Source organism: Balaenoptera borealis (genome assembly GCF_965194805.1).
Source record: "Balaenoptera borealis genome assembly, chromosome: 1".
Taxonomy (NCBI): Eukaryota; Metazoa; Chordata; class Mammalia; order Artiodactyla; family Balaenopteridae; genus Balaenoptera; species Balaenoptera borealis.
In genome coordinates, this window is record NC_138860.1 from 140,044,946 (window position 1) to 140,070,442 (window position 25,497).

The 25,497-nt window shown below is 47.6% G+C and overlaps 2 protein-coding genes across 5 annotated transcripts; one reads left to right on the top strand and one right to left on the bottom strand.

The window, feature by feature from the left end:
- Positions 1–11,789: 11,789 nt before the first annotated feature.
- Positions 11,790–18,831, bottom strand: FOXD3 (forkhead box D3). Its single transcript, XM_082358334.1, has one exon. It carries the CDS (start codon positions 18,737–18,739, stop codon positions 17,294–17,296), a length of 1,446 nt encoding a protein of 481 aa, XP_082214460.1. The 5' UTR covers positions 18,740–18,831; the 3' UTR covers positions 11,790–17,293.
- Positions 18,832–19,206: 375 nt separating this feature from the next.
- LOC309613168 (uncharacterized protein) lies at positions 19,207–24,477 on the top strand. 4 transcript variants are annotated; one of them, XM_082359720.1, is made up of 3 exons: positions 19,207–19,491; positions 20,344–20,463; positions 24,116–24,477. In XM_082359720.1, the coding sequence occupies exons 1-3, from the start codon at positions 19,488–19,490 to the stop codon at positions 24,454–24,456; spliced, it is 465 nt and encodes a 154-aa protein (XP_082215846.1). In that variant the 5' UTR covers positions 19,207–19,487; the 3' UTR covers positions 24,457–24,477. The 4 variants fall into 4 exon arrangements, 2 of the variants coding, with proteins under 2 accessions (XP_082215846.1, XP_082215847.1); XM_082359721.1 differs by lacking the exon at positions 24,116–24,477 and adding an exon at positions 21,114–21,747 and having other exon boundaries at positions 19,211–19,491; XR_014235544.1 differs by lacking the exons at positions 19,207–19,491; positions 24,116–24,477 and adding exons at positions 19,516–20,139; positions 21,114–21,747.
- Positions 24,478–25,497: the final 1,020 nt, after the last annotated feature.

Here is a 25,497-nt window from a genome sequence, read left to right on the forward strand (position 1 = left end):
ACAAATGAAGCTGGAAAGTGAGATACTTTCCTACCCTCCCTTGCAGGTACAAGTAGCCATTGTGTCCAAGTTCTGGTCAGTGATGTGTATGGGGAAATCAGCTGGTAGGGCGTCTGTGAATGTTTTTTCCTTTTCTAGCAAAAGGGATAAATGCAGTGTGTTCTGCCCTTCTAGCTCCTATCTCTTCTTCCTGCATTAAATACAAAAATACCTGGAGCTCTGACAGCCATTTTGCAACCATGGGTGATGTATTAACTTTCTATTGCCAAATTACCACAAACTTAGTAGCTTAAAAAAAAGACAAATTTATTATATTACAGTTCTGGAAGTTAGATCTTTGCCACCTTTTAAAAGCTGCCTGCATTCCTTGGCTCACGGCCCCTTCCTCCATCTTCAAAATCAGCAGCATAATATCTTCAAATCTCTCTGTTTCTCTGACCTCTGCTTCTTTCAACACACTTCCTTCTCTTACTCTGACTCTCTTGCCTCCCTCTTATAAGGACCATTGTTTACATTAGACCTACCTGGATAAACCAGATTACTCTTCCCATCTCAAGATTCTTAACTAAATCACATCTACAAAGTCCCTTTGGCCATTAAAAGTTATACATTCATAGGTTTTGAGTATATGGATGTGGACATCTTTGGGGAGTTTTTATTCTCTCTACCAAAAGTAATATGCATAATGACCAAAAGCTGAGGATGATAAAACAGAAAGATAGAAGAGCCCACATGCTTGATGACATTACAGAATCACAGTACCAGTCCTGGGCTGTATACCTCTACGTAGTAAAATGTCTTCATTGCTTAAGTCACCATTAATTGGGTTTTCATTTTCTTGCAACTGAACACATTCTAACTGGTACATTGTTTTCATTGTGCAAGATTTAACATGATTCCTGGGCAGATTCTTCCACATAGAACAAGATGGCCACCAGCAGCTTCAAGACTACCTTTTACCAACTTCGCAGCCTAGATGGAAAGAGAGAATCTCTCTCACATTAGGTCTAGAAAAAGATCTGGCCTGACTCTCACTGTCCTAAATTGGGCCAGGCCTGGGCCACATACCAACTCGTGGAGCAGAGATATGGGGTCAGCCCCACCAGAACCTCAAGAACTGAGAATAAGGGAGGGGAAGTTTCACAAAGGAGAACTGGGGCTTTGCTACTAGAAAATCAGCAAATAGATGCTGGGCAGCAAAAGCAACTGAAGATTACTAGAGAAGGTAATACATAAAGCGTTCTTTTCTTGAGCACTTACTATGTTCCAGACACCAGGCTAAGCCATTTTTATTCATTCAAAAAACAGTTACTGAGCGCCCACTATATGCTAGGCAGGAGAAAAAGAAAGATACGGTTCCTGTTCCCAAGGCAGTTAATATTTGAAGAGTTTACAAGTATTATCTCATTTAATCCTTTCAACCACGATATGACATAGGTATTTTATTTATCCCTACCTAATAGATTAAAACATAAAATGCCATATAGCATAGAGTGCTTAAGTGACTTGCTCATGGTAGTGAGTGGCAGAGCTGGAATTCAAGGTTTATCTGGGAAGTCTAGCCCTAATCTAATATACACGCTGCAAGTATAGATGAGAAGTGAGGTGAAAGGGGATAGCACTGCCCCTAGTGACCTACAGGACCAGGGCTGTTCCAGGGAATGCCGAGGACCCAGACAAGACACTTCAGTCAAGTTAAAAATGGACATCAAGGGCTGGTAGAGAAAAACATATGTGAAAGAAGGAAGACAGACCCCCGTAGCCTGCAGGAGTGAAAGGGAACTTGGGGACCAATTATATATTTCATTTCATTTTTTACATAAAAGAGACCTCATCCTCACGCCTTGCTCCATTTTCACCCCCTATAGTCATTAACTAATAGAACCCAAGTGTTGAAAGACGAGTTATAGAGCTTCTAGTCAAAAGCTCTTCATAACCCAGATGGCAGCCAAAGTCTCCCTGCCTCTTAAGACCAAGCAAAATTGACTCAAACTTCCACTCCACCTGCTATGGAATATCCAATGCCCTTTCCAACATCACTGAAAAAACCTATGTACTTGTCCTCATGGAAGCTGCCTCTAGCTCTAATTACTTTGTCTTCCAAGTTGTTGGTCTCTATATTGTTGCTTCTCCATCATCACAGCCTTGTCATCAATTCAGATGTGTAATTCAACCCAATTAATACACTAATCTCCTGCACCTCATTTTATATTAAGGAAAAAACTGAGACATGAAGAGGTTAAAAGACTTGCACCAAATCACTCAGTTGATGAGGGGCAGGCCTGGGCCAAGATGTCAGGCCTTCTTTCTACTTCATCATTCTGCTCCATCAGGCACCTTTGTGTAGGGCAGAATGGGGAAAGGAAACTTGGGTGACTGTTGCCTCGCCCTTATGATCTCATGTAACTTTATCTCCCAGAGACCCTGTCTCCAAATACAGTCATTTTGAGGTTACAACTTAACACATGAATTTTGAATGGGACACAGTGCAGTCCACAGCACAACCTCATTAAAAGTTAGGAAAAAAACAATGTGTCAGCCATAAAAAGGAACGAAATTGGTCATTTGTAGAGACGTGGATAGATCTAGAGACTATCATACAGAGTGAAGTCAGAAAAACAAATATTGTATATTAACATGTATATGTGGAACCTAGAAAAATGGTACAGATGAACTGGTTTGCAGGGCAGAAATAGAGACACAGATGTAGAGAACAAACGTATGGACACCAAGGGGGGAAAGTGGTGGGGGGGTGGTGGTGATGGTGGGATGAATTGGGAGATTGGGATTGACATGTATACACTAATATGTATAAAATAGATAACTAATAAGAACCTGCTGTATAAAAAATAAATAAAATAAAATTCAAAAATTCCAAAAAAAACCCAAAAAACAATCTGTCATCTCAGAAAAACAATTTCACCTGCCTTCTCCACTCTTAGTGAGGTCTTAATTATGAAAATAATTAGCGATAAATAAACTCTTAAGTTTTCATAATAGGGCAAAAGAACTTGCAAATCACCTAACAATCCTTGAGTGCCTAGTATGTGCCAGGCACTGTTACAAACACCTTACATGTATTAACTAAATTCATCCTCACACCACCTTATTAGGTAGATACTATTTCAATTCCCATTTTGCAGATGAAGAAATGGAACCTGCCCAATATCACACAGCTAGTAAGAGGCAAGGCTACGATTCAAACTCAAATAGTCTGGCTCTAAGCCTGTGCTCTTAATTCTAACTCGACATAGCTTATACTTATTATAGTCATTTCCAATTTATTTATGTTGTAAATAAACATGGTTATACAAAAACAATTGGAAAATAATATGTATGAATTATATTTGTATACCTTATTCACGTAAAGTGCTTAGAACTAATTCTCAATTAAAAAGGAAAAATAGGAGTAATTGAAAATTATAGCCAACTCAAGTCAGTAATGCATGAATAAAGCATCCCTCCCAAAAATTTGGGGAGTTCCGGCTATCTACTTATGTCAAATATAATGGAAACACTGAAATATTGCCAAGTCTTGCCTTTATTAGTAGAATACTAAATTAGAGTCCTCAATGTACCCTAACAACACTTAATTTTTTTTGTAAATATCAAGTATAATTGGAAACAGAAGACCACCCCCAACTAGGATGACCAACTGTCCCAGTTTGCCTAGGACTGTTCCTCTCTTCTAGTCCAGGAAATTTGTAATTCATTATTTAAATATCAAGTATAATTGAAAATAGAAGATTCACTCCCCCCCCCAACTAGAATGACCAACTGTCCCAGTTTGCCTGGGGCTGTCCTTGAGTTCTCTTCTAGTCCAGAAAATTTGCATCTCCTCTGGAACCAGAAACAACTGTACTCATCCAAACATGTTTTTCATTTTTTTTGTTTTGCCACATCTTTGGGTTTTGGTGCTCAAAAGCTAAATATTTAACATTTTGTTTCTTATGGTTTCCTTTTCCTGTGGCAGTGGATGATATCCTTGTTTGAACTGGAGAGAGGGATGGGATTTAAAAATAAAAGATTACATCTCAGGAGTCCAAAAAATATTAACAGGAAGCAAAATTCTCTGCTATCAAATCCCCAAATTCATCCACAGGGACATTTATCCCAACTCTGGAATCAGCCTGGCTTGGGGAAGGTCCCATTTACCCCCATCAGCTTCTCCCTGGTTGCTTCTCCTCTCTCCTCTCCAAGGCTAAGAAAGTTTATACAATTTGGCCAGCTGTGAGTCTTTACCTATTGTTCCAAAATCAACTGTTAATGATGTAAACTTCCCCTGACCCCCAGTACTTTGGTTTTTGACAGGCAAGGAGCCCAGTTTCTTTCCAAAAGCCTTCCTTCCTTTCTGCCATCAACTTCAAAATGTCTGTTTTAAAACTCAAAACTAAGCAGACACTTTTTCCCTCTGAATTTTTTTCTGCTATAACAAATAATAACAGCTAATATACCATATATTTAATAATAATGGTACTACCCCATGGACTTCAGGTGGTACCAAAATGGAAGAGAATTAAATGCAGACATTGCCTAACAGGAGTTAGTGCTCTACAAGTGTTTGCTGGCCAAGCACTGTTGTAAGCACTTGACATGTATTCTCACAACAACTTCATGGGGTAGGTACTATTATTATCCTCTTACTCCAGATGGAGACACTAAGTAACAGTAAGGTTACACAGTCACATGACTAGTAAGTGGCAGGGATGTATTTCAAGCAGTCAGGCTTCAGATCCATTCTCTATGCCACACTGCTTCTGCCTCTGAGAGGAAATAGAGGAGTTGCAGGAAATTTCAAGGAAAGAATCAATGGTTAGCATTTCAGAATATTGCTGCAACACTCTCCTTGAAATGCATCAGAAAAGTAAAATGGAATGATGGATGGATCAAGAATGAATGGCTGGATCAACTACATGATAGAGCAAGTGTATTAAAATGTTAATGGTAAAATGATGAGTACACAGGTGTTTATTGCAAAAGTCTTCCAACTTTTCTGTATGTTTGAAATTTTCCATGACAAAATGTTGAACATCTCCCCCAAATAACTGCAGCACATTTGTACCTTAAGAAGGGCAACTCAGGTGCTTCTGTCTTTTTTAAAAATTCTACTCTATCCAGCACCCCATTACATATGACAGCACATATTTTATTGCTAAATTGTATAGGATAGGCAAAGTGACTCTGAAATAAGAGCAAGCACAGCAGGCTAGCCTGAAGACCTCAAGGAAGAAGTCTAAAAGTGTCCCTAAGGAATGTCGCTGTGAGTCACATTGCTACAGATTGTGACAAGTAGAGATAAAAGACTAAATTATTATGTTTAGCATAGAGAATTAAGCAGTAGAAAGCCCCTGTGAAGACCATCAGTAAATCAACATCTTTAGGGAGGGAAGTTAGAAGCTGAATGCAAATTATTTGCAAATTTTAGATTGTATCTTTGGGTTACTAGTATTAATATAATAAGAAGAAAAGCTAACATTTGTTGAATGCTTATTGTATACCAAGGACTATTCTAAACATTTTACATGTATTAACTTATTTAATCCTCTCACCAACTCTATGAAGGTAGGTACTATTATTGTCTCCGATTTACAGATAAGATAACTAAGGCACAGAGAGTTTAAGTAACCTGCACAAGGTAACACAGCTGAAAAGTAATGCAGCCAGAATTTGAAATTAGGCAATCTCATTTCCACACTTGTGGCCTTAACCACTCACTCCCTTATACGCTCTCTTGTTAGGGTTTTAAGCAGTTAATTCATAACCCTTCTCTTTCCTACCTAAATTTAAAACCAACTGAGAAGTAGACACAGGAATCAGAGATAAGAAGTATTAGCTTTATTTCTAATGAAATCTAAATTAAATGATGTGCAACCAAATGGACTTGCTTATAGTTGCTGAACTAGTCAGACTTTCCTACCCAGTCATAGGAAGTGCTAAACAGTTGCAGACCTCAATCACAAGTACAGAGCATGTTCCATGTTCTGCTAAGGTCATGGCATGGCAGACGCTGAAAGCCAGAAGGCATCCTCTCTGTAAGCAGGCAAGTCCAAAATGTGCAGGAGTGGCTGATCCACAAATGCCTGGCTCATTCTTCTAAACTCGCCAAAGAGATAAGTCATCCTCCCTCCCTCAGGAGAGGAGGGAGTAAGAGGCACACATGTCCTCTAGTAAAAAGTCCTTCCCATGGAAACATATTGAATAGGAAATAAGTATTTTCTCACCTAGCACTTCTTAGTTATTAAATTCAGCAATATAAGAAGGAAAAAAAACTGGTTATACACACACACACACAAGTAATGTGGAGGCGTCCCAGAAAGTGTACAAAATATTTGAAATTGCAGAGCCTTAGGAGAGCCTAGAAGGATAGAAATCTAAGAGGAAAAACTCCTCCCAAAGCAGTATCTAATTGAGATAATCTTCTTGAAGAAGGAAACACATTTCCTGGCAGGTGGTAAGTGGTCAACTCATCTTCTTAGCTCCTATCCTTATTATTATTATTATTGTGCTTATTGTTCTGTACTCAACCACAATTCACTTCCTGTATGCAACACAGAATAAAACCATTTAAGTGGATTCCAGGCCAAGTCTTGTCCAGAGGACAGAAATATTTTACATTTTATAGCACTGTGAATTTTGCAAAGCACTTTAACACATATTATCTCATTTGATTCCCAGAACAACCCTGGTAAGGCAGGTATTACAATGGAAATTGCATTTTGTCCAGGAACTAAAGTAACATGTAAGGTAAAAAAAAAAATCAAATATAATAAAAATTAGTCACAAACTCCCTTAAATTTGCCCTTACAGTATAGAAGCATACCATCGCTCTCTTAATCTAATTGCCAGCTTTTCCACTGTTGGAACAGGTTGATACCTCTTTGGTTGAACTCTAGATGTAAGAGCTGGCTTGCGTTTAGAGTCCATATTGTAGAAAAATATAAGGGCAGTATATTTAACCATCGAGATGTCATCCCATTTTCTGTAGCAAGATGCTTACATTGTAAAATGCATAAGGGAATGGAGACTAACTGCATCTAGCAACTTCAGGCCACTCTTTCTTCATTTCCCTCTGTCCATGCCCATTGAATGGAATTCATGGCAACTTCACATTTAAATGATTTTTCATTCTCTCTTTTGTCTTTTTTCTCTCTGTCTGTTTCTTTCTCATACTTTTAAAGTGATGTTTGGTTTAACTTAAGCTAAATAGACATAGAATGTCCCCACTAGATTATCATAATCTGAGGTTTACAGTTTCAAGTAACTTAGCCAAAATCATCAGGCAGCAAAAGTCAATCGGCTGACTTCTACCCCATCTTCTTTTAACTATACAACATCACATCCTCCCATTAACCAGATAGTATAACTGAGGTAGTCTTTACAAGCTGAAAATTAGGTATTTGCCTGATCAGATACAATCTAGGCCGATAGTAACTTCTTTTAGTATAATCTTAGTGTAGATCTAGAAAAATGTTAAAATTAGTCTACCTAGACCAGAGCTCAGCAAAGACATAAGGCACATGTCCTTGTTCTTGTGAAAGTGCTATCATATCTTTAATGACTATTGTCAAGACCTCTCATCCACAAGACTGAAAAATACCCTGAAAGTGAAAAAGTGATTTACCAAGTGGCACTACAGAGTAAATTGTTTCACATTTGTTAAGTTGTGAGAACACAAAAATGATACCTAGCTCAAACAGATGGAAGGGACAGTGGTATCAGCAATGTCATTTTAAAATATGAAATGTGACAACCATGGGTATATAATATCAGAGAAAAAAAAAGCTAGCCTCATGAAAATATGACTGCTATTAAATCAGCAAAACTGTAAAGTAATAATAGCCACCATTTTTGAGCACTCCAAATACATTATCGTAGTAAATCTTCATATTATGTTTCCCATTTCATAGATAAGAAAATTGAGATTCAGAGAGACCAAATACCTTTGATCAAAATCACATTTCAGAAATGACAGAGCCAGGATTTGATTGACTGTAGGACTATCAGATCCAAAGCCCATGCTCCTTCCAGATAATCATTCTGCGTCTCAAACCCTCCCTAGAATTTTGAAAATACAGTATAGCTATCTCTTACACAGTAAGTTTTTAGCTCTTATAATTTAATATTTTTTTTCTCACACTTCATCTCATTTATGTAAGAATATTTAAAAGCAATAGATAAATAAATGTAACCCATTAAGACTTCCCTGGTGGTCCAGTACTTAAGACTCTGCACTTCCACTGCAGGGGGCACGGGTTCGATCCCTGGTTGGGAAAATAAGATCCCAAGTGACACACTGTGTGGCCAAAAAAAAAAAAAGTAGCCCATTAAGTATATGTATTGAATATTCTGTACTAGAAGGATGGTTCCCAAAGTAGAGAGCAGATTCGCTCAGTCTCCTGTGGGGCTTCTTCACTTTATTCATGGGGCTCCATGGGTGGTGGTGGTAGAGGAGGGTGATTCAGTCTCCTCACCTGAACTACAATATACACTATCAATATCAGAGGGAAGGAGTCATCAAACTGCCAGAGGCTTGAACGACAGATATCTTGGAATATCAGCTATCTTAAATCAAGACAAAAGTGAAATTAAGGTTTAAAAAAAATCTCTAAATGTTTAAATAGGTACTCAAAAAGATCTGTTACCAGAAATGTTGAAATGATAGTTATAATAGTATAATTCTTCCGTTTCCTTTCTTTCTCTCAGCTAAATTTTCAATAGTGGTCTTTACAGAGAAAGACAAATACTGTATTATATCATTTATATGTGGAATCTAAAAAATACAACAAACTAGTGAATATAACAAAAAAGAAACAGATTCACAGATAAAGAGAACAAATTAGTGGTTACCAGTGGGGAGAGGGAAGGGGGGGAAATACAGGAGTACAGGATTAAGTACAAACTATTATGTATAAAATAATCTACAAGGAGGGACTTCCCTGGTGGTCCAGTGGTTAAGACTTCCCTTTCCAATGCGGGGGGTGTGGGTTTGAACCCTGGTCAGGGAGCTAAGATCCCACATGTCTCGAGGCCAAAAAACCAAAACACATAAAACAGAAGCAAAATAGTAACAAAGTCAATAAAGACTTTAAAAATGGTCCACATCAAAAAAATCTTTAAAAAAAAACCCAAAGGGACTTCCCTGGTAGTCCAGTGGCTAAGACTCCTTGCTCCCAATACAGGGGGCCCGGGTTCCATCCCTAGTCAGGGAACTAGATCCCACATGCCGCAGCAAAGACACAGCTCAGCCAAATTAAAAAAAAAGAAAAGAAAAGAAAAGAAAAAGCTACAAGGATATATTGTATAACACAGGAAATATAGCCAATATTCTATAATAAAAAAAAAATAGTGGTCTTTATGTGGGCAGACTCCATCAGATACTTCCAAGTTCAATGTCTTGCCTAGGACTAAGAACTAGTATTGTCCTTTAATCCAATCTGTTAAGTCTTATACTCGATTCCCTCCAGCAGCAAGAGCAACTTTTATCATAAAATCATAATTCCTGATGTATGTGGAAAGGTGATGCTGTTGAAGTACCATCAATAAAGCAGATGTTTCACAGTGGTTGTGATTAATTTGTGCTGATCTTGATACCACCTTGCTCTTGTAACCAACATTTACATTTGTAAAATGGTAGAATTTGAGAGATGGTTTACTGATATAATCTGTAACAATGGCAAAGAAAGAAGCTAACTGAGCTATATAAAAACTAAATCAGTAAATCAACTATACTTCAGTAATAAAAAAAAAAACACCTAAATCAATAGGGACCACACAAACTAGATATAAATTTGCAAAAAAAAAAAATGCATTAAGTGTATAACACTAAAGAGAATATTATCTTGATCCCAATTGGAGGGCAATGACCAAATAATCTGGGATTTTCTTTCTTCTTCTCTATATTAAATACTAGAATCTGTATGAATATCTTTCAGGGAAGCCATCTAAGGTCCTAGTTTTGTATGGTGAATGGTTTGGATAACTGACAGGTGAGAGATTAACGTTTATGCCAATGTTCACAGCAATGAAGGATAAATTATATAACTGTTTAAGCTTTTAAAAATGCTTTTTTTTTTCTGGTTAAAAAAAAGAATGAGATTCTGACAACTATCCCACAAAAATTTTTACCACCAGTATAGTCTGAACCCAATCCTGGGAGAGGTGGTAAATAACTAGGGATCTCCAAATAGATCTCAGAGCAGGCCCCGTAGACAGCCCTGGAACATGTATACTGAATACAGAATCCTGATAGTTTCTCAAAGCTATAGCTTTTGCTCAGTTTTCTCCACAAACAGTAGTCTTAACATAGAGGCCAAACCACGTTGAATTCCTTGTGTGTCAAGATAAAGAAACCCAACACACGACAATATAACATCTTTAGTATTGAAATCTAAGCAAATGACTCTCAAATTCTCTATATTTTACTAAGGAAATAAAAGTTCTATAAAAGAAAGACACTCTAACAAATAAAGCTGCCCCTGTGTGCAATGGATGTTTTGTGAGGTAGCGATTCCTTTTCTACTGGGAGAACTGAAGCAGAGGCTGGCTGAAAACCCCGAGGTACTCTAGAGGAGTTTTCCTCATTAGGCTGGAGGTGGAACTGTCTGCTGGTACTTTTGGCTAGGCCAAGGAGTTTTCAACTAATTTCACAGTGGCAGAAAAAATATCGCAGAAAATCCAAGTATATTATGAACGTTGAAATGTGTTATACTTTTAAAATCTCTAATAAATGCTTTTTAAATTCTTTCATTAAAAAAATTAACATGGTGTTTATAAAAGCATTTATTATAAAAAGGGGGGACTGAAGGAAAGGAATGGGAAGGAAACAGTCCCCCAAACTCGAGAAAAACCTCATTCGATCAATAAGCACCCTTCAAGATTCCTCATCCCCACTCCCATGGTCCTAGTCTGTCTTTTATTAGACAAATACTTTTGATCGTCCCCTTTGTGCTCAGCAATGTTAGACGGTAAGGAGCTTACAGGGCATCGCAGACAACCGTTCACTAGTTGGCACCGTGGGCTCCAAGAAGGCGCAAGCGACCTGAGCTGGGAGGCTCAGGAAGGCTTCCCGGAGAAGGCGGTGCCTCCCAGGTGGAGCTTGAAAGCAAAGAGAAAATTAAGGTTTGGGGTTGCTAGGTCGCTGCGATCCCCGGCATGCGCCTCTTGCAAGGGTAACGGCGAAAATGTGTTGTTGGTCTTTTGGAGAAAACTGTCTCGCTTACCATCTGTCGAGAGGAGAGAGTGGAAGGAATGGAGGGAGGAAAAGAACCAAAGCTCCCCTCTTCGATAAGACGTGCACTGCAGCTCCTATTGCCGGATCCCGGGAAGGAGCGTTCCAAATGCCCACTCCGCTGAAGCGGGAGCAGCTGGGCGGTGATGGCGGAGAGGAGACTTCTTGCCACGCGCTGGCGGCCGGGCGAACAGGCCCAAGTCGAGGGGCACTCCCGTCCCAAGACCCTGGCCTAGTCGCCCGAGTTCTCACGACCCTCCTCAAGGCTGTGGCTTAACTAGAACCTAGTAGCGCTGTCCCTGGTTCCCCAGAGATCCTGGGTTGGGGCGTCTCGGCCGCCCTGGTTCATACAGCGGAGATTTGTTCCAGTCGCGGGCTTACCCAGCGCGGGCCAGCAGGGCGCCGCGGGGGCGGGTGTCGTTTTACGGATGGGTTTCCTCCCTAATCAATTCAAATTCTCTCTCCCCCCACCCTGGCCCCCTCCCTCACCCCCAGGCAGAGGGAGCTGGAGTCCCGCAGGCCGAGCCCTAGTGGCTGGCGCAAAGGTGGACCTGGCATGGGAGGGGGTGGGGACGCCCATGGAGGCCGACTCCCGACACTCGGGCGATGAGGCTGGACCTCTGACCCTCGGGGTGAGCGGAGTTTCGGGCCTGGAGTTCCCGCCTTCGTTCTTCCCCTCCCAAATCCCGAGGCAAGAAGGAGATCTAGCCGTCGGTCCCCGGAGAACCGCTCAGCCCTGGGCGAGCAGAGCGGCGAGGCCCGAGCGGGTTGGGTCGGATCGGGCGCCCAGGGCCGCGGGGCCACCCAGGGTCTAGGTCTTGGTCTTCCGCGAGCTGAGTCCCGCTCGGCCCAGTGATTCTCTGCGTTTGTCTTTTTTTTTTCCTCTCCACTCTTCCCAACCTTCTTTGCCTCACTGTTCGCTTTTTTCCTTTCCTCAAGGGGGGCATCCTTCCTGGGTAGAGAACAATTTCTCCTCCGCTGAGTATTTCCATGGCTTACCCTTGGGCCGCTGAGTGACCTTGGGGAAGTCACTGAACTTTCAGGAACTGTGTGAAAAGAGGGAAGGGTGCTCTCTAGGGCTGTTTTTCTGAAGATGCTTCCGAAATTTAGCCCCAGAGGACTCAAGGGAATGAAGGTCTTCCCTCTCCCTCCCCACCTCACCACTGATAGGACGGAGCTGTGTGCATAAGCACAAAATCATCTGAAAAAGGAGGGCTTTTGGTACGAGTGTTTATATTAAAATAAGGGAGGTAACTAAATTCTTATTTTGAAAAATTCGGATGTAAGACACCCCATCGGGAAATAAAAATAAGATGATGCTTTCTACGACTCCTTCGCTGATTTTGCAACATTTCTTTTCAAATTTTGTTCTGCGTACTCGCCCCCCTTGGCTGGTGCTGCCCTCGGGGAGCAAAGAATGGCTGGTACATTCCTGAGAGGGCAAGGGGAGGGTGTAGCGATGGTTAACAGAGAAGTTGGCTCTGGGTGTAACTATGCCAACTGTGAGGGAGGCAAAGGGAGGGTGGTCTTTTACGCGGGTCTGAGATCTGGTTGCCTTTAATTCGCCCCGAGACTGCGTGTTGCGTTAATGGGCGTCTGTCAGCGGAGGGCTCAGGTTTCCCCACTTGCCTCGGACAGTGGAAGCAAAGGGGCAAAAAGCAAAGGAGACCGCTCAACCAGAAAGAAATATGCCAGGCCTCTGGAGCAGGGGGTGCAGACTGAGAGTGAGTGGGCACCGCGGGCTTCTCCTCAGGCCCAGGGCGGGGCCGAAGGACTCAAGACCAGGGGGAGACCCCACCTTTGAAAAGCCCCTTCTGACTTGCCTCTCTTTTGCTTCATCCTTTCAGATAGCAAGGGACTGGAATAGGTTATGCAACCCCTCATAGAAAAACCCATTTTTTTACACCTAAAATCTAGTTGTTCAAAAACAAGCCAAACACTGCAAGTGTTTGTAATGGAGTTGTTTGTCTTTCTAGAGGCCATTAACAAACAGATAAACTCCTTACATCCCCTTAGGTCTTTACAGTTTATAAAACATTTTTCACTGACACCAACTCACCTAATCCTGCAAGCCCAAGCGACAAATAGACTCCTCATTCTCATTGTAGAGGCAAGGGAATGGAGAGAAAGAAACCAAGCAGTTTGTCCAAGGTCACAGTCAGGAAGTACCTATTCCCTGATTGGGACGCCCTCCCCCTCTGGAAGGCATGTCTCATTCCACTGCTTCCTGTCATTCCCTCCCATGAAATAGACACACACACACAACCGCCCCCACCACCACGCGACCTGGGCATTCTGAGAACACCTTCCAAGCTCTCCATCCACCTCCCAGAGAGGCGTTCATTTACTAATTATGCTGCAGTTTGCAGCATGTGTCTAATAGACACATGGCTCTGGAACTGGCTTTCCTTCAGATTATAGTCTCTTCAGTACAGTTCTTCAAGGAACCCACGTTAAAACGTGCACACACACACACACACACACACACACACACCAGCCTTTCATAGTCCCCTCACTGCCAAGACTCTTCCTATAAACCATATAAAATAAATAACCTCAAATATAACTCTTAATTGCTTCCAAGTCCATGTTTCCTCATCACTAAACTTTATTACTTCCCAATCTTTAGGGCAAACTTCCCTCGGGACTTTGTCCCTTCCAGGAGAGAGGCCGAGAAAAACAGTTTTTCAGAGATTCGACCTGGGTGTCCCAGGCCGGGAGGATGAGCACGGGAAGGGTGTCAGTGTGCTCAGAGCTTGGGAGGGAAGCAGAGGTCTCTCAGGGTTGAGAGTGGACCCTCGGAGACAAAACGCGGAACTTTTCCATCTGCTCGTCGCCCCCTACAGGCCACGTCCGCCATCGCAGCAAGAGCCCTGCAGAGCCCGGGCATGTATTCTAGCCTTCGTTCGCATTTCCCTGGACCTCCGAATCCACCCTCCATTCCCAGAGGGACTGAGAACCGGGACCCCACTCAGGGACTTTGTCCAGGGGATACTCTAAGAGCCACAGGCCTTGGAACTGGATGGACTTTCTAGAAATGAGTGCCGGAAGAAGTGGAAACCAGTTTAAATTCGTGTGTAGCCGAAAGCTAAAATCCTCCCCATAAAAAAAAACCCGCTTCTTCTTTTTATTACAAATAAATCTGCCTAAGTGAAATAAAAAGCCGATATCAGTCGTGTTGCCTTTAAATCTCAGTGTAAAAGGAGATTCTAGTGCCTTTCCTCGCTGCTGCTCGCGTCCGCTCATATCAAATGTGGGTTTCCAGCCCTCCCTTCCCCAAGTGCTTGCGTTCATTATATACGATATTTGCATTTTTCCCTTCTGGTCTAAGCCTTCGTGGTTTAGCAAGCTTAAACCAAAAAGAGCTTTTCAGCTGAGGTATGGCCAGGCCTATCTCCTTGACATCTGCCGGGACTTTAAACAGCCGCTGGTCGGTTTGGGGTCTACGTCTAAGAGTCTCCTACCCTCCAAGAAATAAAGGGGACCATCTTCAGGCTCTAGTTCAAGGTTGATAAGTGTCTGGAAGGAAAGTTGCCGGGGGATCTCTCCTCTACACTCCAACGCCTAATGCATCGGGGGAGGGGGGTGGGAAGCCCTGCGAATCTCAAGCGGCAGCTTGTGGCCGAGTGTCACGCTGCGGGCGCAGGCTCGGCCGGTATTGCTGCTATGCGCGGAAATATGAGCGAGTAATTTTATAAGTAACAAAGGATCAGGGATGGAATGAGGCCCCTGTTATCCAATGTCATTTAGAAGCCTTGGATCAGCAGCTTCTTGAGGCTAAAAGTGAATTCAAGAAGCCCTGCCTTTCCCTTTTCCCAGGGGTGTCAGCTAAATTTAGAAATAACCTCTATGTGTTTGCACAAATCATGTACCATTTGCTGTTTGTGTAAAAACCGATTAGCCAGACACAACTGTGAAACAACTTGTTACTTTTATAGCTGCAACACACAAACAAATTTAGATCCGTTTATTTTTCCTTGTAAAAAGAGATTAGAAGGGACCCGCCCGGAGACTGTGTGGTCCATAATCTCTTCTCCATGAAGGTAACTGTTGCTCCTCTCGGTGGCGGTTGATTATCAAGTTCTTGTTTATCAAGTTAAACGATCTCACCCCCGGCAGCTTGTTTTATTTTAGGACTCTGATCCAGAAGGAATGTTTACTCAGGACACAATAATGTTTACTGTTTACCAGGAAGACCGATTCGGTTTTTGCGAGGAAGGGTCTTTTAAAGCGACTCCCTTAGCCCACGCCGACAGCAGGGAAATAAGGCTCGGATCAGCAGCCGGGAGGCGTCTCCGCGACCAGGGAGGCGAGGTGGACGCCAGCGCCAGAGACTGGCGGTGTTTTGCAAACAGCACGCGCATAGGGCCGAGCTGACAGTACTGCTACCCGCTCCAGTTTTAAAAAGCGATTTCGCATACGTAATTGTAACAGCTAAATTAATTACGAAATAATTAGAATTGATGCCATTTGAGGATATGTTATTGGTGATGGGAACCGGCTTCTCGCGTCTAGATGTTTCATTTCTACCTTAATACTTAAGGTTGCAACAGCTGAAATGCACATTAAAAATAATCCGCAAGGACATCTCCCCATTCCTGCTCTGTGATCTCGCATTTCACACTAAACTAGCCTAAGGTATTTTTAAAAAGGTTAAAAAACGGGGTGATGTGCATCTGTTTTTAAAAGGATATTAAGGCCACTATTTCTTGGCCTTCGGAAAAGCTGCGGGTTGGAGGAGGCATCTACAGGAATCCTTCAGAAATCGAAATTATGTTGTGGATTACTGCCATAGAAAAGAAGTATCCTATTTGAAAATATTATGAAAGAATAAAACAACTGTGTATCACCTATCAGGTTAATATAGGTAATACAACTCCACTGCAAAATTTAAAATGCCATACATATATTTAAAAAGTTAACTGGGTTTATTACCACTTCCACTTAGGGGATGAAAATAAACAGTTTGAAAAATCAAGGCTTTAAATGCTAAAATGAGGGAGATGTTTGGAATTAACATTCTTTTGAAAGGATAATTGAAACGACTAAGAACTCTCATTTGGGAAGTTTTCATTGTGAAAGATAAAGTCTTGTATTTAAAAAATATTAAAATTGTGCTGATGTTTAGAATTAGGTTGGTTTTTTTAATGGCAGCTTACTTAATCTTCAGAAATATCTAGTCATTTAGATTTAATGAATTGATAGGAAGGAGATCACCACCAACATCCCGATTTTATATGAAAACTAAAAGAAAATATTAATACAATTTAAATTAGGCATATTCTTTCTCTAATTAAACTTCTTACACTCAAATTATAAATTAGCAAAATTTGAAAAGATCATTCCTTGAAACTCCTCTAATATCTGGGAAAAATAAAACGCAAATACTATTTTAAAATCTTGTCATTTATCTCAGACACCTAAATAAAACACTAGGCTGAGCCTTTAAAAATTTTATTTACAAAGTTGTGTACAACACGATGGAATAACATTTAGAATACCATATATATTCATTCATATATAAACAGACTTTTATAATAGAATGACACTATTCGCCTTGTGAAAATCTTTTAATATTTAAAATCTCCCAACATCTCTATACATTTTTTTCTCACATAAAACTGCGGAGAGTGAACCTTCAGAAAAAATGAAAGTTCAGAGCTCTAAATCTACTGAATTTGTTTTTTTCTTAAAAAAATAAAAACCCCAAAAGGAAAGTCAATAATTTTTATACAAATATATACAAAGAATTTCCCTCCCATCCCCAAGGTACTGAGAGCAGGCGCCGTCGGGGTACATTTTCGGAAATTCGGTTTTCGGTTTTACCTGTACGGAAAGCTATTCCCCGCGGGTGCGCGGTGAGAGTTTGCTCCGCCAGCCTAGGTGTGCAGGACCGGGTGGAGGCCGCCGAAGGTCGGTGTCGACGGGTTGGAGGGAGGAAATGGAAGAGAGGCAAAGTCCAGGATTGGGCAGGGGGGCCAGGAGCGGGGCGGGGCGCGCAGCTTGCAAATGCAGCCGACGCTCGAGGCCGCCGCCGGGCCCTGCATCCCGGCCACCGGCACGTCCCTATTGAGCGGGCCACTTGGCCTGCGCTGCGGCGGCGGCAGCGGCGGCGGCCGAGGCTGCAGGCTGCAGAAACTGTCCAGAGAGCGGCACGCTCAGGATGGGCGCGATGGTCGCCGTCGTTCGACTCAGCGAGAGAGGCTGGTGCGTGGCCATGAGCGCTGCCGACTGCACGGTCCCGGGCGGCCGCAGGAAGGACTGCGCCGCCCCGCCGCCCCCGCTACCCCCGGTGCCCCCAGTTACCCCGGCGCCCCCAGCGCCCGCCGCCGAGCCCCCGGGCGCCGCGGGGCCCCCACCGATGATGTTCTCGATGCTGAACGACGGTCGCGCACTCGGCTCGGACTTAATGAGCGACGCCGTGGTGCCCGCGGCGCCCGCCGTGCCCGCGGCGGCCGCGGCGGCGCCCAAGCTGTTGAGCTGCAGCTGCAGGCCCGGGCCGAGCTGCGAGCCGAAGGCGGCCGCTTTGCGGCCCAACTCGCCCGAGGGCAGCAGCGGCACGGCGGGCGGCAGCACGGGTGCCACCGGCGGCAGAGCGTACGGGTACTGGAGCGCCGCGGCCGCCGCCGCGGCTGCCGCGGCAGCAGGGTGCGAGTACGCGCCGGCTGCGGCCGCAGGGTGCAGACCGTAGGGGCGGCCGTAGGGCCCCGCGGCGCCGGCCGCCGCCGCCAGGCTGTAGGCGCCGAAGCTCTGCATCATGAGCGCCGTCTGCTCACGCAGGTGCTCCTGCTGGTGGCGCTTGAAGCGTTTCCGGCGCCGCAGGAAGCTGCCGTTGTCGAACATGTCCTCGGACTGCGGGTCCAGGGTCCAGTAGTTGCCCTTGCCCGGGTTGCCCGGTTCACGGGGGATCTTGACGAAGCAGTCGTTGAGCGAGAGATTGTGGCGGATGCTGTTCTGCCAGGCGGGGAACTTCTCCCGGTAGTAGGGGAAGCGGTTGCTGATGAACTCGCAGATGCCACTCAGGGTCAGCTTCTTCTGCGGGCTCTGCAGGATAGCCATAGTGATGAGCGCGATGTACGAGTAGGGCGGCTTCACCAGGCTGTTCTTGGGCTTGTTCGGAGCCAGGCCTCCCGCCGCACCGCTGCCCGAGCCAGGCCCGCCACCGCTCCCGCCACTCTCCTCGCCGCCAACGCCGCCCTTGCAGCCGTCGGCCTCGGACGCGCCCGCCTCGCCCCCTGGCCCGGCCCCGGCTCCAGCGGCCTCCTTGGGCAGTGCCAGGGGCTGCTGGTGCGGCGGCTGAGGCTGCCCATGGTGGGGGGCCGCCAGCGTCACCTCGTCCGCCTCGTCCAGGCGCAGCTCGGGCGGCCCCGCGGGGCTATCGCAGCCCGCGTCGCTGTCCTTCTCCTCCAGCCCGTCATCGCCCTCGCCCACCACATCGATGTCCACGTCCTCGGCCGTCAGCACCGTCTGGCCGGACATGTCGCTGGCGCTGCCGCCGCCGGAGAGGGTCATCCCTCCTCGGGGTTGGTGGCGGCGGCGGGGAAGGAGCGGTGCGCGATGGGCGTCTTCAGGGGCTGCCGCCAACCTCAGGAAAGGGGTTTTGGGCGCCCCCGAAAGATGGGGGATTGGGAGAGGGGAGGGGGGCGTAGGTGGTTCGGGGCCCTCCGGGCTTGGCTCACACTCGGCGGCCCGGCATCGCGCGGAGAGGGCTCTGCCGTCCGCCCCCAGTGGCAGCGCTCCGCAAACTCCGGCTGTCCCTGGCGCTCGGTACTAGGCGCTCGCTGCCGCTGCCGGCCCCGGCGGCTTCTCCACGCCGCGCCCCCTCACTTCGCCCGCCTTCCTCGGCCTCTGGCCCGGGCGTGGGGAGCAGGAGCAGTGCTGGCGGGCGCGGGACGCCGGGCGCCGAGCAGCTCGGGAGGGCGCGGGCAGGGGCAACGGGGGGAGGGGGTGTCAGGGACGCTGAAGCCCCCGTAGTCGAAAGTCGCGTTTTAAGGACTGGCCTGATAGATTACTTTCTACTTAAAGATCCAGCGGGAGGCGGGGCCACGTGACCGTGCGTGACGTCAGGGCCGCCGCTGAGCCGGCCAAACTCAAGTTGGTTGAGAGAATTGTCAACAAAGGGACGAGGGACGCGCAACTCTGCGCCGCACCGTGCGCCAGCATCCCGCGGGTCCCGAGGGCGCCCCGGTCCGCCCCGAGACCCCACCTTGGGCTGGAGCCCGGCGCGGGGGGTCGAGGGAGCCTGTGGGTGTGAGTGCGGATGGGTGCGTGTGAACGAGTGAGGGTGTGGGCCTGTGAGCGTCCGCCGAACCCCGAGGCTCCGCTGCCCTGCCCTCCCCGCCCCCTCTCCCTTCTCCCCCTTTTGCCAACGCTCCCTAGGCAAGGACTGGGCGTAGAACGTAGGACAAGATTCCCATCCCGTTGTTATTTTTATTTTTTTTTAAAGAAAAACTTAGTAGTCTCTGTTTTGTTTTTTGTTTGATTCTTTTTAGCTCTAAAGAGTAAGGGCTGCGCCCCGGCTCTGTCTTGCTAATTAGACTTAAGAGCCCCTCCTGCCTCAGTGCTTAGACGGCGGAGACACCTACTGAGGGGAGGCGCTCCTCCTCCCCCTAAAGTCAAACCACCCGGTCCTGCCTTCGCTTTCCTGGCTCGATGTGGGCGTGTTTATATGTATATACATATTTTTTTCCCGCTCGGCCACAGCAGCATCAGTTGGGGTTCCCGAAGGTCAGAAAATGGCTATTGATTAATCTATTAGAATAGTTGCCGAGAGAAATAAAAAAGACGTAAAATAACAGGGAACCTATAAATAAAGAAGCCTAACTAGCTGCTCGGAGTTGTTAAACGACTTAGCATGTGAAAAAGTCGGAAATGAGGCGCTGGGGAAGGAGCCGGGATTGTCAGCGGCCTGGGTAAGTCGAGTGGGGCCGGGAAGAGGCTTCGGGCCTCTAGGTTAGACGCCGCGCCCAGGCTGCGATGGCAGACAACGCGGGGAGCGGGCGGTGTGACTTCGCAGGCGCCCAGGCCCAGCCTCCTGGGAGCGGGACCGGCCCCGAGCTTGCCAGCGGGCTAGGCTCTCACTGCTGCTAACTAACGTGGATTCTTTTTCCTCTTAGGGCATAGACAAACCCTCCAAGATTTAACTTCCTCAGAAACCAGCAACAGAGGAGGTGGAGGAGGAGGCGAGGATGCGGCCAGTGAGCACCGAGTTTCTTTGGCAAGGAAAGTCAGTGATGGTAGGAAAGACTGTGGGCATTTAACTGGGATGTGGCGGGGGCGCAAACCTATCCGGGTGCGTTGCATTGCTGGGGCGCGTGGACCTCGCACTTCAGAATAGTGCTTCTGACCGGGTGAATCCGCGATGCGCCGCCTCTCCCCCTCCCTCATTTTAAGGCAGCCTCCTTGCGAGCCGCGAGTGCCTACCGGGTGTGGCGGGCTCTTGGAACCCAAGCCCAGTCTGGCCGCTGAGGCCTGCGAGGGGAGTGCGGGCCTTACCAGAAGAAGGAGCACAAGGGCGGATGGTCCGAGAGAAAATAGTGAAATATTTACAGAAGACACTAAGAAATGGATACATTTCCTGGCGGACAGTAGTACTTCTGATTCCCTGTGTCTCTCACCTACGATCCCCCTCTTTCCTTAGACTAGACACACACGTAAACTCGCTTCATTATAGGCAGTGCGACACACAGATTGACTTTAATTTTCATTAGATAATTTCCCGGTTAAAACACTAGCACGTTGGATCCTCACTTCTCAGGATGTTCCTGGTTGAAGCTGGGGCAGTTACTCCAACTTGAGACGCCCACGAAACTCCAAGGTTTTTCTGTATCTAAATGAAACCCCGATTGCACCTGACCCTAAAATGCATCTGGGTTCATTTCCGCAGCTGCACCGCTTTGTGGCCCGCAGACTCCGAACCGTTTACAATACCACCTAGACAGCTTCCAGCGAAACCGACCGGAGCGGCGAGCTGGCCGCCCACCGACCCCCCCCCCCCGCCCCCGGCAGCGGAGGTCCCGGCTGCAACTGTCCCAGTAAACCAATAATTACAAAAGGAAGGTCGGAAGGACACGAAAAAGAAACCGAAATTCGCAAATTCACAAATCCCTTTTGCTCAGCTTCGGTTGTACAGCCCCAGAGGCAGGCGCGGGCCGCAGCAGGAGCCCTACCGCAGCCTACGAGGCTGGGCCCGCGTGGACGCGTGCGCGCGCGCGTGTGTGTGTGTGTGTGCGTGCGGGAGGGTGGCGGCTCCGTGGGCTGCCCTCCGCAGTGTTCTTGAAGTATCCTCCAAATGAGCCTAATTTCGATTTCTCTGCCCGCCAGGGCTGGCTCTCAGGACTCCCTCGGCGCCGCTGTCTCTGCCTCTCAGCCTCCCTCGGCCAAGACCTGGCTCAATCCGTCCATTCCCCGGTGTCTCTGGAACCTCCCTGGGGGAAGGGGTGGGAGGTGAACAACTCCCAGCCGCCAGTTCCATTTGTTGCGCTTTTATCCTTCGACACAATAAAAGTCAAATTAATTGATTCATACCATTAATTACGGGGCGTAGCGTGAAAAGCAACGCTTCCCCTCGGTTAGCGATCTATTGTGCTAATCTCTTGTTCAATCAGTGTTACCATCTGATGCCGGGTCTGGCCCTTACAGAAACTTTTCGACTCGATTAGCTAAATGATGAGACGTGCGGGACCTACTGGCTGTGGCCCCGACGTCCTGCACCCGTGCGGGCCCAACGGCTGAATATCGATTTCCAGCGGAGGCGGCGGATTTTCCCGCGACCTCTCTAGGCTAGGAAGCCGGCCGCCCTTTCCTCCTTCCGGGCGGACAGCAGCGCCGCGCAACCTCCCGAGGTTGGAAGGAGGCTAAGCGGCAGCCCAGGTGGGAGGCAGGAAGGTTCCCGCTGCCATCGCCGCGGGACGCCGCCAGGGCGGAAGGGCCCGAGCCCGACGAGGTGCAGGGTCCTGTCCTAGGCCGACTAGATTCCGGGCTAAGTAAATCCTGTTTGCCGCGTAATCTCAGCTTGCAGCTAAAAGCCCACAGGTTGTCAGTTACCGCCAAACTTTAGAACAGACAGAGATGGGAGATGTGAGACGGATACAGAAAGACAGGGACACATTTGTGGGGGGAAGAAAGATGTGATAGAGGGAACGGAAATATTAGTGGGGGGGGAAGGAAAGAGAAATGTGGATAAACATTTTCTGAGTCTCAGAGGGTTACTGGGGAGGTAGAAAGAGGGAGAATGAAAACACACACACGCACAAACAATTACTATGAGTGAGAGTGACTACTTGGGTCACAACAAGCAAACTTCCCCGGAGGGATTTAAAGAAGATGGCAGCCAGCTGTCTCACCTGTTCAAATGTTTGAAACGTTTCAGCCAAAGAGAATGTAATGAGGCTCCCTCCGTTTCTCCTGGGGCGGGCAGAGTCCGTGGTACCCAGCTGCGGAAGCCGCCGGGACCGGGGCCGTTGGGGGCGGGGGTTGGTAGTAGTGGTGGAGCGGACCGAGGTTCTAGCAACAGGAAACAGGAAAAGTGGAGTTCGGATCGATTGGAAGGAAATTGAGACGTCTCGGGGGAGGGGAGATTTAGAGTGTGTGTCCTGGGGGGTGAGATGGGGGTGGGGGAGACAGAGTGGATGGAACAGTTTATGACGGAGAAAGGGAAATTAATTACAACTCAATTTGGGTTCTTAAGTGGTCAACACAGGACGAGGGGCACGGTCAGAGTGTGCGTGCGGAAGGCTGGAATGGCCCACCTACCCCTCGCCAGGCCCAAGCGAACCCAGGTGCCCTCTTCCTCCTCCTTTAAGTCAGAGACTATGCCAATGGTTTGAATAAATCGTTGGCCCGAGGTAAGATAAATCTTTACGCCCGGGCGCGTGTGCGCTTTTCTTGCAATACGGGGAGAAAGGAGCACGTTCAGCGCAGTGAGGGGCGCGACTCCCACAGAGAGCAGTCACCCTCCCTTTGCTGCAGGGGAAACAAAACGTGGGTGGAGCCCATCTGGAATATACCCCTCTCTCCACCCCGCAAAAACCAAAGTCGGCTCTTTCTGGACAATCTTCACAGATGTGTTAAACTATTATCAGCCTCTGCCTGGATGGCCGCCACCAAGGGAGGTGGGAAGGGCTGAGATGATATCCGGGTCCCCAACGCATCCAAGTTATTTCTATTTCCACCCTTGTATACCTTTCCAGATCTCTTTGGGATGGGGGGAAAAGATTAATTTAATGTACATGTTTGGATTTGCATCTCAAAACTTCATTTATTTACAAGGTGTCCGCCACTCAAGGCCCATGCCAAGAAGTGCCTTGTAATGGCGAGAGAGACCAAAGGGAAAGGAACAGAGAGAGGGAGAGAGAGAGGACGGCTTCGAATTTATTTATATTGGAAATGTATAAACATCCATTCTGTAAAAGGCAACACGTTTAATTAACGATGAGAGAGCAGTTAGGGGCAGAAAGCTAGTAAAATTGTGTGATAAATTTATGGCATTGTTAGCGTGCTTTTAATTATGGCTATTATGTTAATTATTTCACATTAGCATGGAGTTATCAGCAGCATGTCAGATTTAATCAAAACGAGCCTTTCTCTCGAAAATTGTTCTTTTCATCCGCGAGGAGAAAGGTCCTGGGCAGGATTGGGGTTTAAAAATGACTTGGCATTGAAAGCTCGAGTCTTCTCGACGCGGTTTGGTGCGATGCGGCCGGGCCCGGCTGTCCGCTGGGTCCCTCCAGGCTACCGGCAGCTCGCGGAGGAGCCGAGGGCTGGGTTTTTAGGAATTCACCATTTTCACCCCCTTCGGAGCCGACACTTCATCATATGGGATCATTCTGTCAAACAATATGATGCCGCTCATTTTTATCTGTCCCGCTTTACAAAACCCCCATTCAGCCCAACGAGGAGCAACAAAAGCCTTGGAGCGGCGAGGCGGCTGCTGGCGAACACAGCCTCCCGGGCGCGCGGGGGAGAAAGGCGAGAGGGGCCGAGGAGAGCGGTCAGCGGGCGCGCGCCCTTCGCCGCCCGAGGGAACGCGGCTTGGCAGGGCCCGCGCACCCAGGTGGCGGGTCCTCGGGTGTGGCCCGGGCGGGACCTCTCCCGGGCCGGCACCCGCCCTCGGCCTCCCCGCGGGCGCCGGGCGGAAGCGCCTTTCCCTCCCCGAGAGCGACTCGCCCACCCAGGCCACATCGATTTCTCAATCACTGCGGATCGATTTATTGAGAGCAAATAAATAGCCCATTTTGGAAACGTTTCAATTGTTGCCTTGATGGTTGGGGCGCTGACGCGGGAGGGCGCGCAGGGCCGAGGGGCGCGCGCGGGAAGGTCCTTCTGGGAACGTGGGGGGCGCGAAGGCCGAGCGCCACTCGCCGCGGGAGCCTCGTGTGTGCGCGCGCGGCCGCCGCCGCACGTCCCCCACACTTGGATCTCCGGCGACGCCCCGGCCTCCTCGAGGGTTCGGCTTCCTCCGCTCGCGCTCAGCTCCCCCTGGCGGCGGGGCGAGCGGGAGTTCAGCGCCCAGCCTTTACACCTCGTCACGTCCAGGCAAGTTCGCCGGGGTTCTGAGTCCTTCAAAAGTTCCCCCTCAGGCCACCGAGCGACCCTGAGTCCAGTCCCCGGGGCCCGCGCCGGGTGGAGGTTCTCAGGCCCCGGGCAGCTCGCGCCCACCCCGCTGGCCTTCCGGCCCGGGCCCGCGGACGCTGCTGCCTCCTCGCCCCGGCCCCGCAGCGGCCTTCCTGCGCAAGACCACTCAGGCCCCCGCCCTTCCCGGGACTGGGCTGTGGACTGGCCAGCTGTTGCCTTATTTTTAGAGCCATTCCATTCGCGCGGTTATATTTAACTCGATCCACTCCTCCGAGGAGGTCGCCAGGACATCGAATTCTCTACATCGCAGCTTGGGCCCGCCTGCCTAGCCTCAGTGGCAGGTTGGAAAACCCCTGCTTAAGAATCTTTGACATCTCTGGAGCTTGGCTAGGAGAGGGAGGTTGAGAGGGCTGGTTCTAGAAGCAGTCGCCACCGCGCCTGCACACACACTGCGAAGAGGGTCAGTCTTGGGTGGGGGAGGGGAGTGTGGAGGAGGATTCGGTCCCAAGGGAAGGATTCTCTGCGGGGAGTATTGGGTCCATTTCCTACTTATGCATGAGCCAGAGCACCCAGGTGACCTGGAAGACGCCTTACAACTCTGCCCTTCAGAAAGGTTATGATTTTTGTATTCATGCAGAAATCCTCTCTCCTCTCTACTCCTGAACAAGGGCAACAGGATACTTAAATTTAAACTG

Excerpts from the sequence above, each read along its gene's own strand:
- LOC309613168 (XM_082359720.1), top strand. Across the intron at positions 20,464-24,115 it reads GGCAAGGAAAGTCAGTGATG|CCCAACGAGGAGCAACAAAA; the intron begins GTAGGAAAGACT and ends ACCCCCATTCAG.
- FOXD3 (XM_082358334.1), bottom strand. The coding sequence starts at position 18,739 with ATGACCCTCTCCGGCGGCGGCAGCGCCAGCGACATGTCCGGCCAGACG.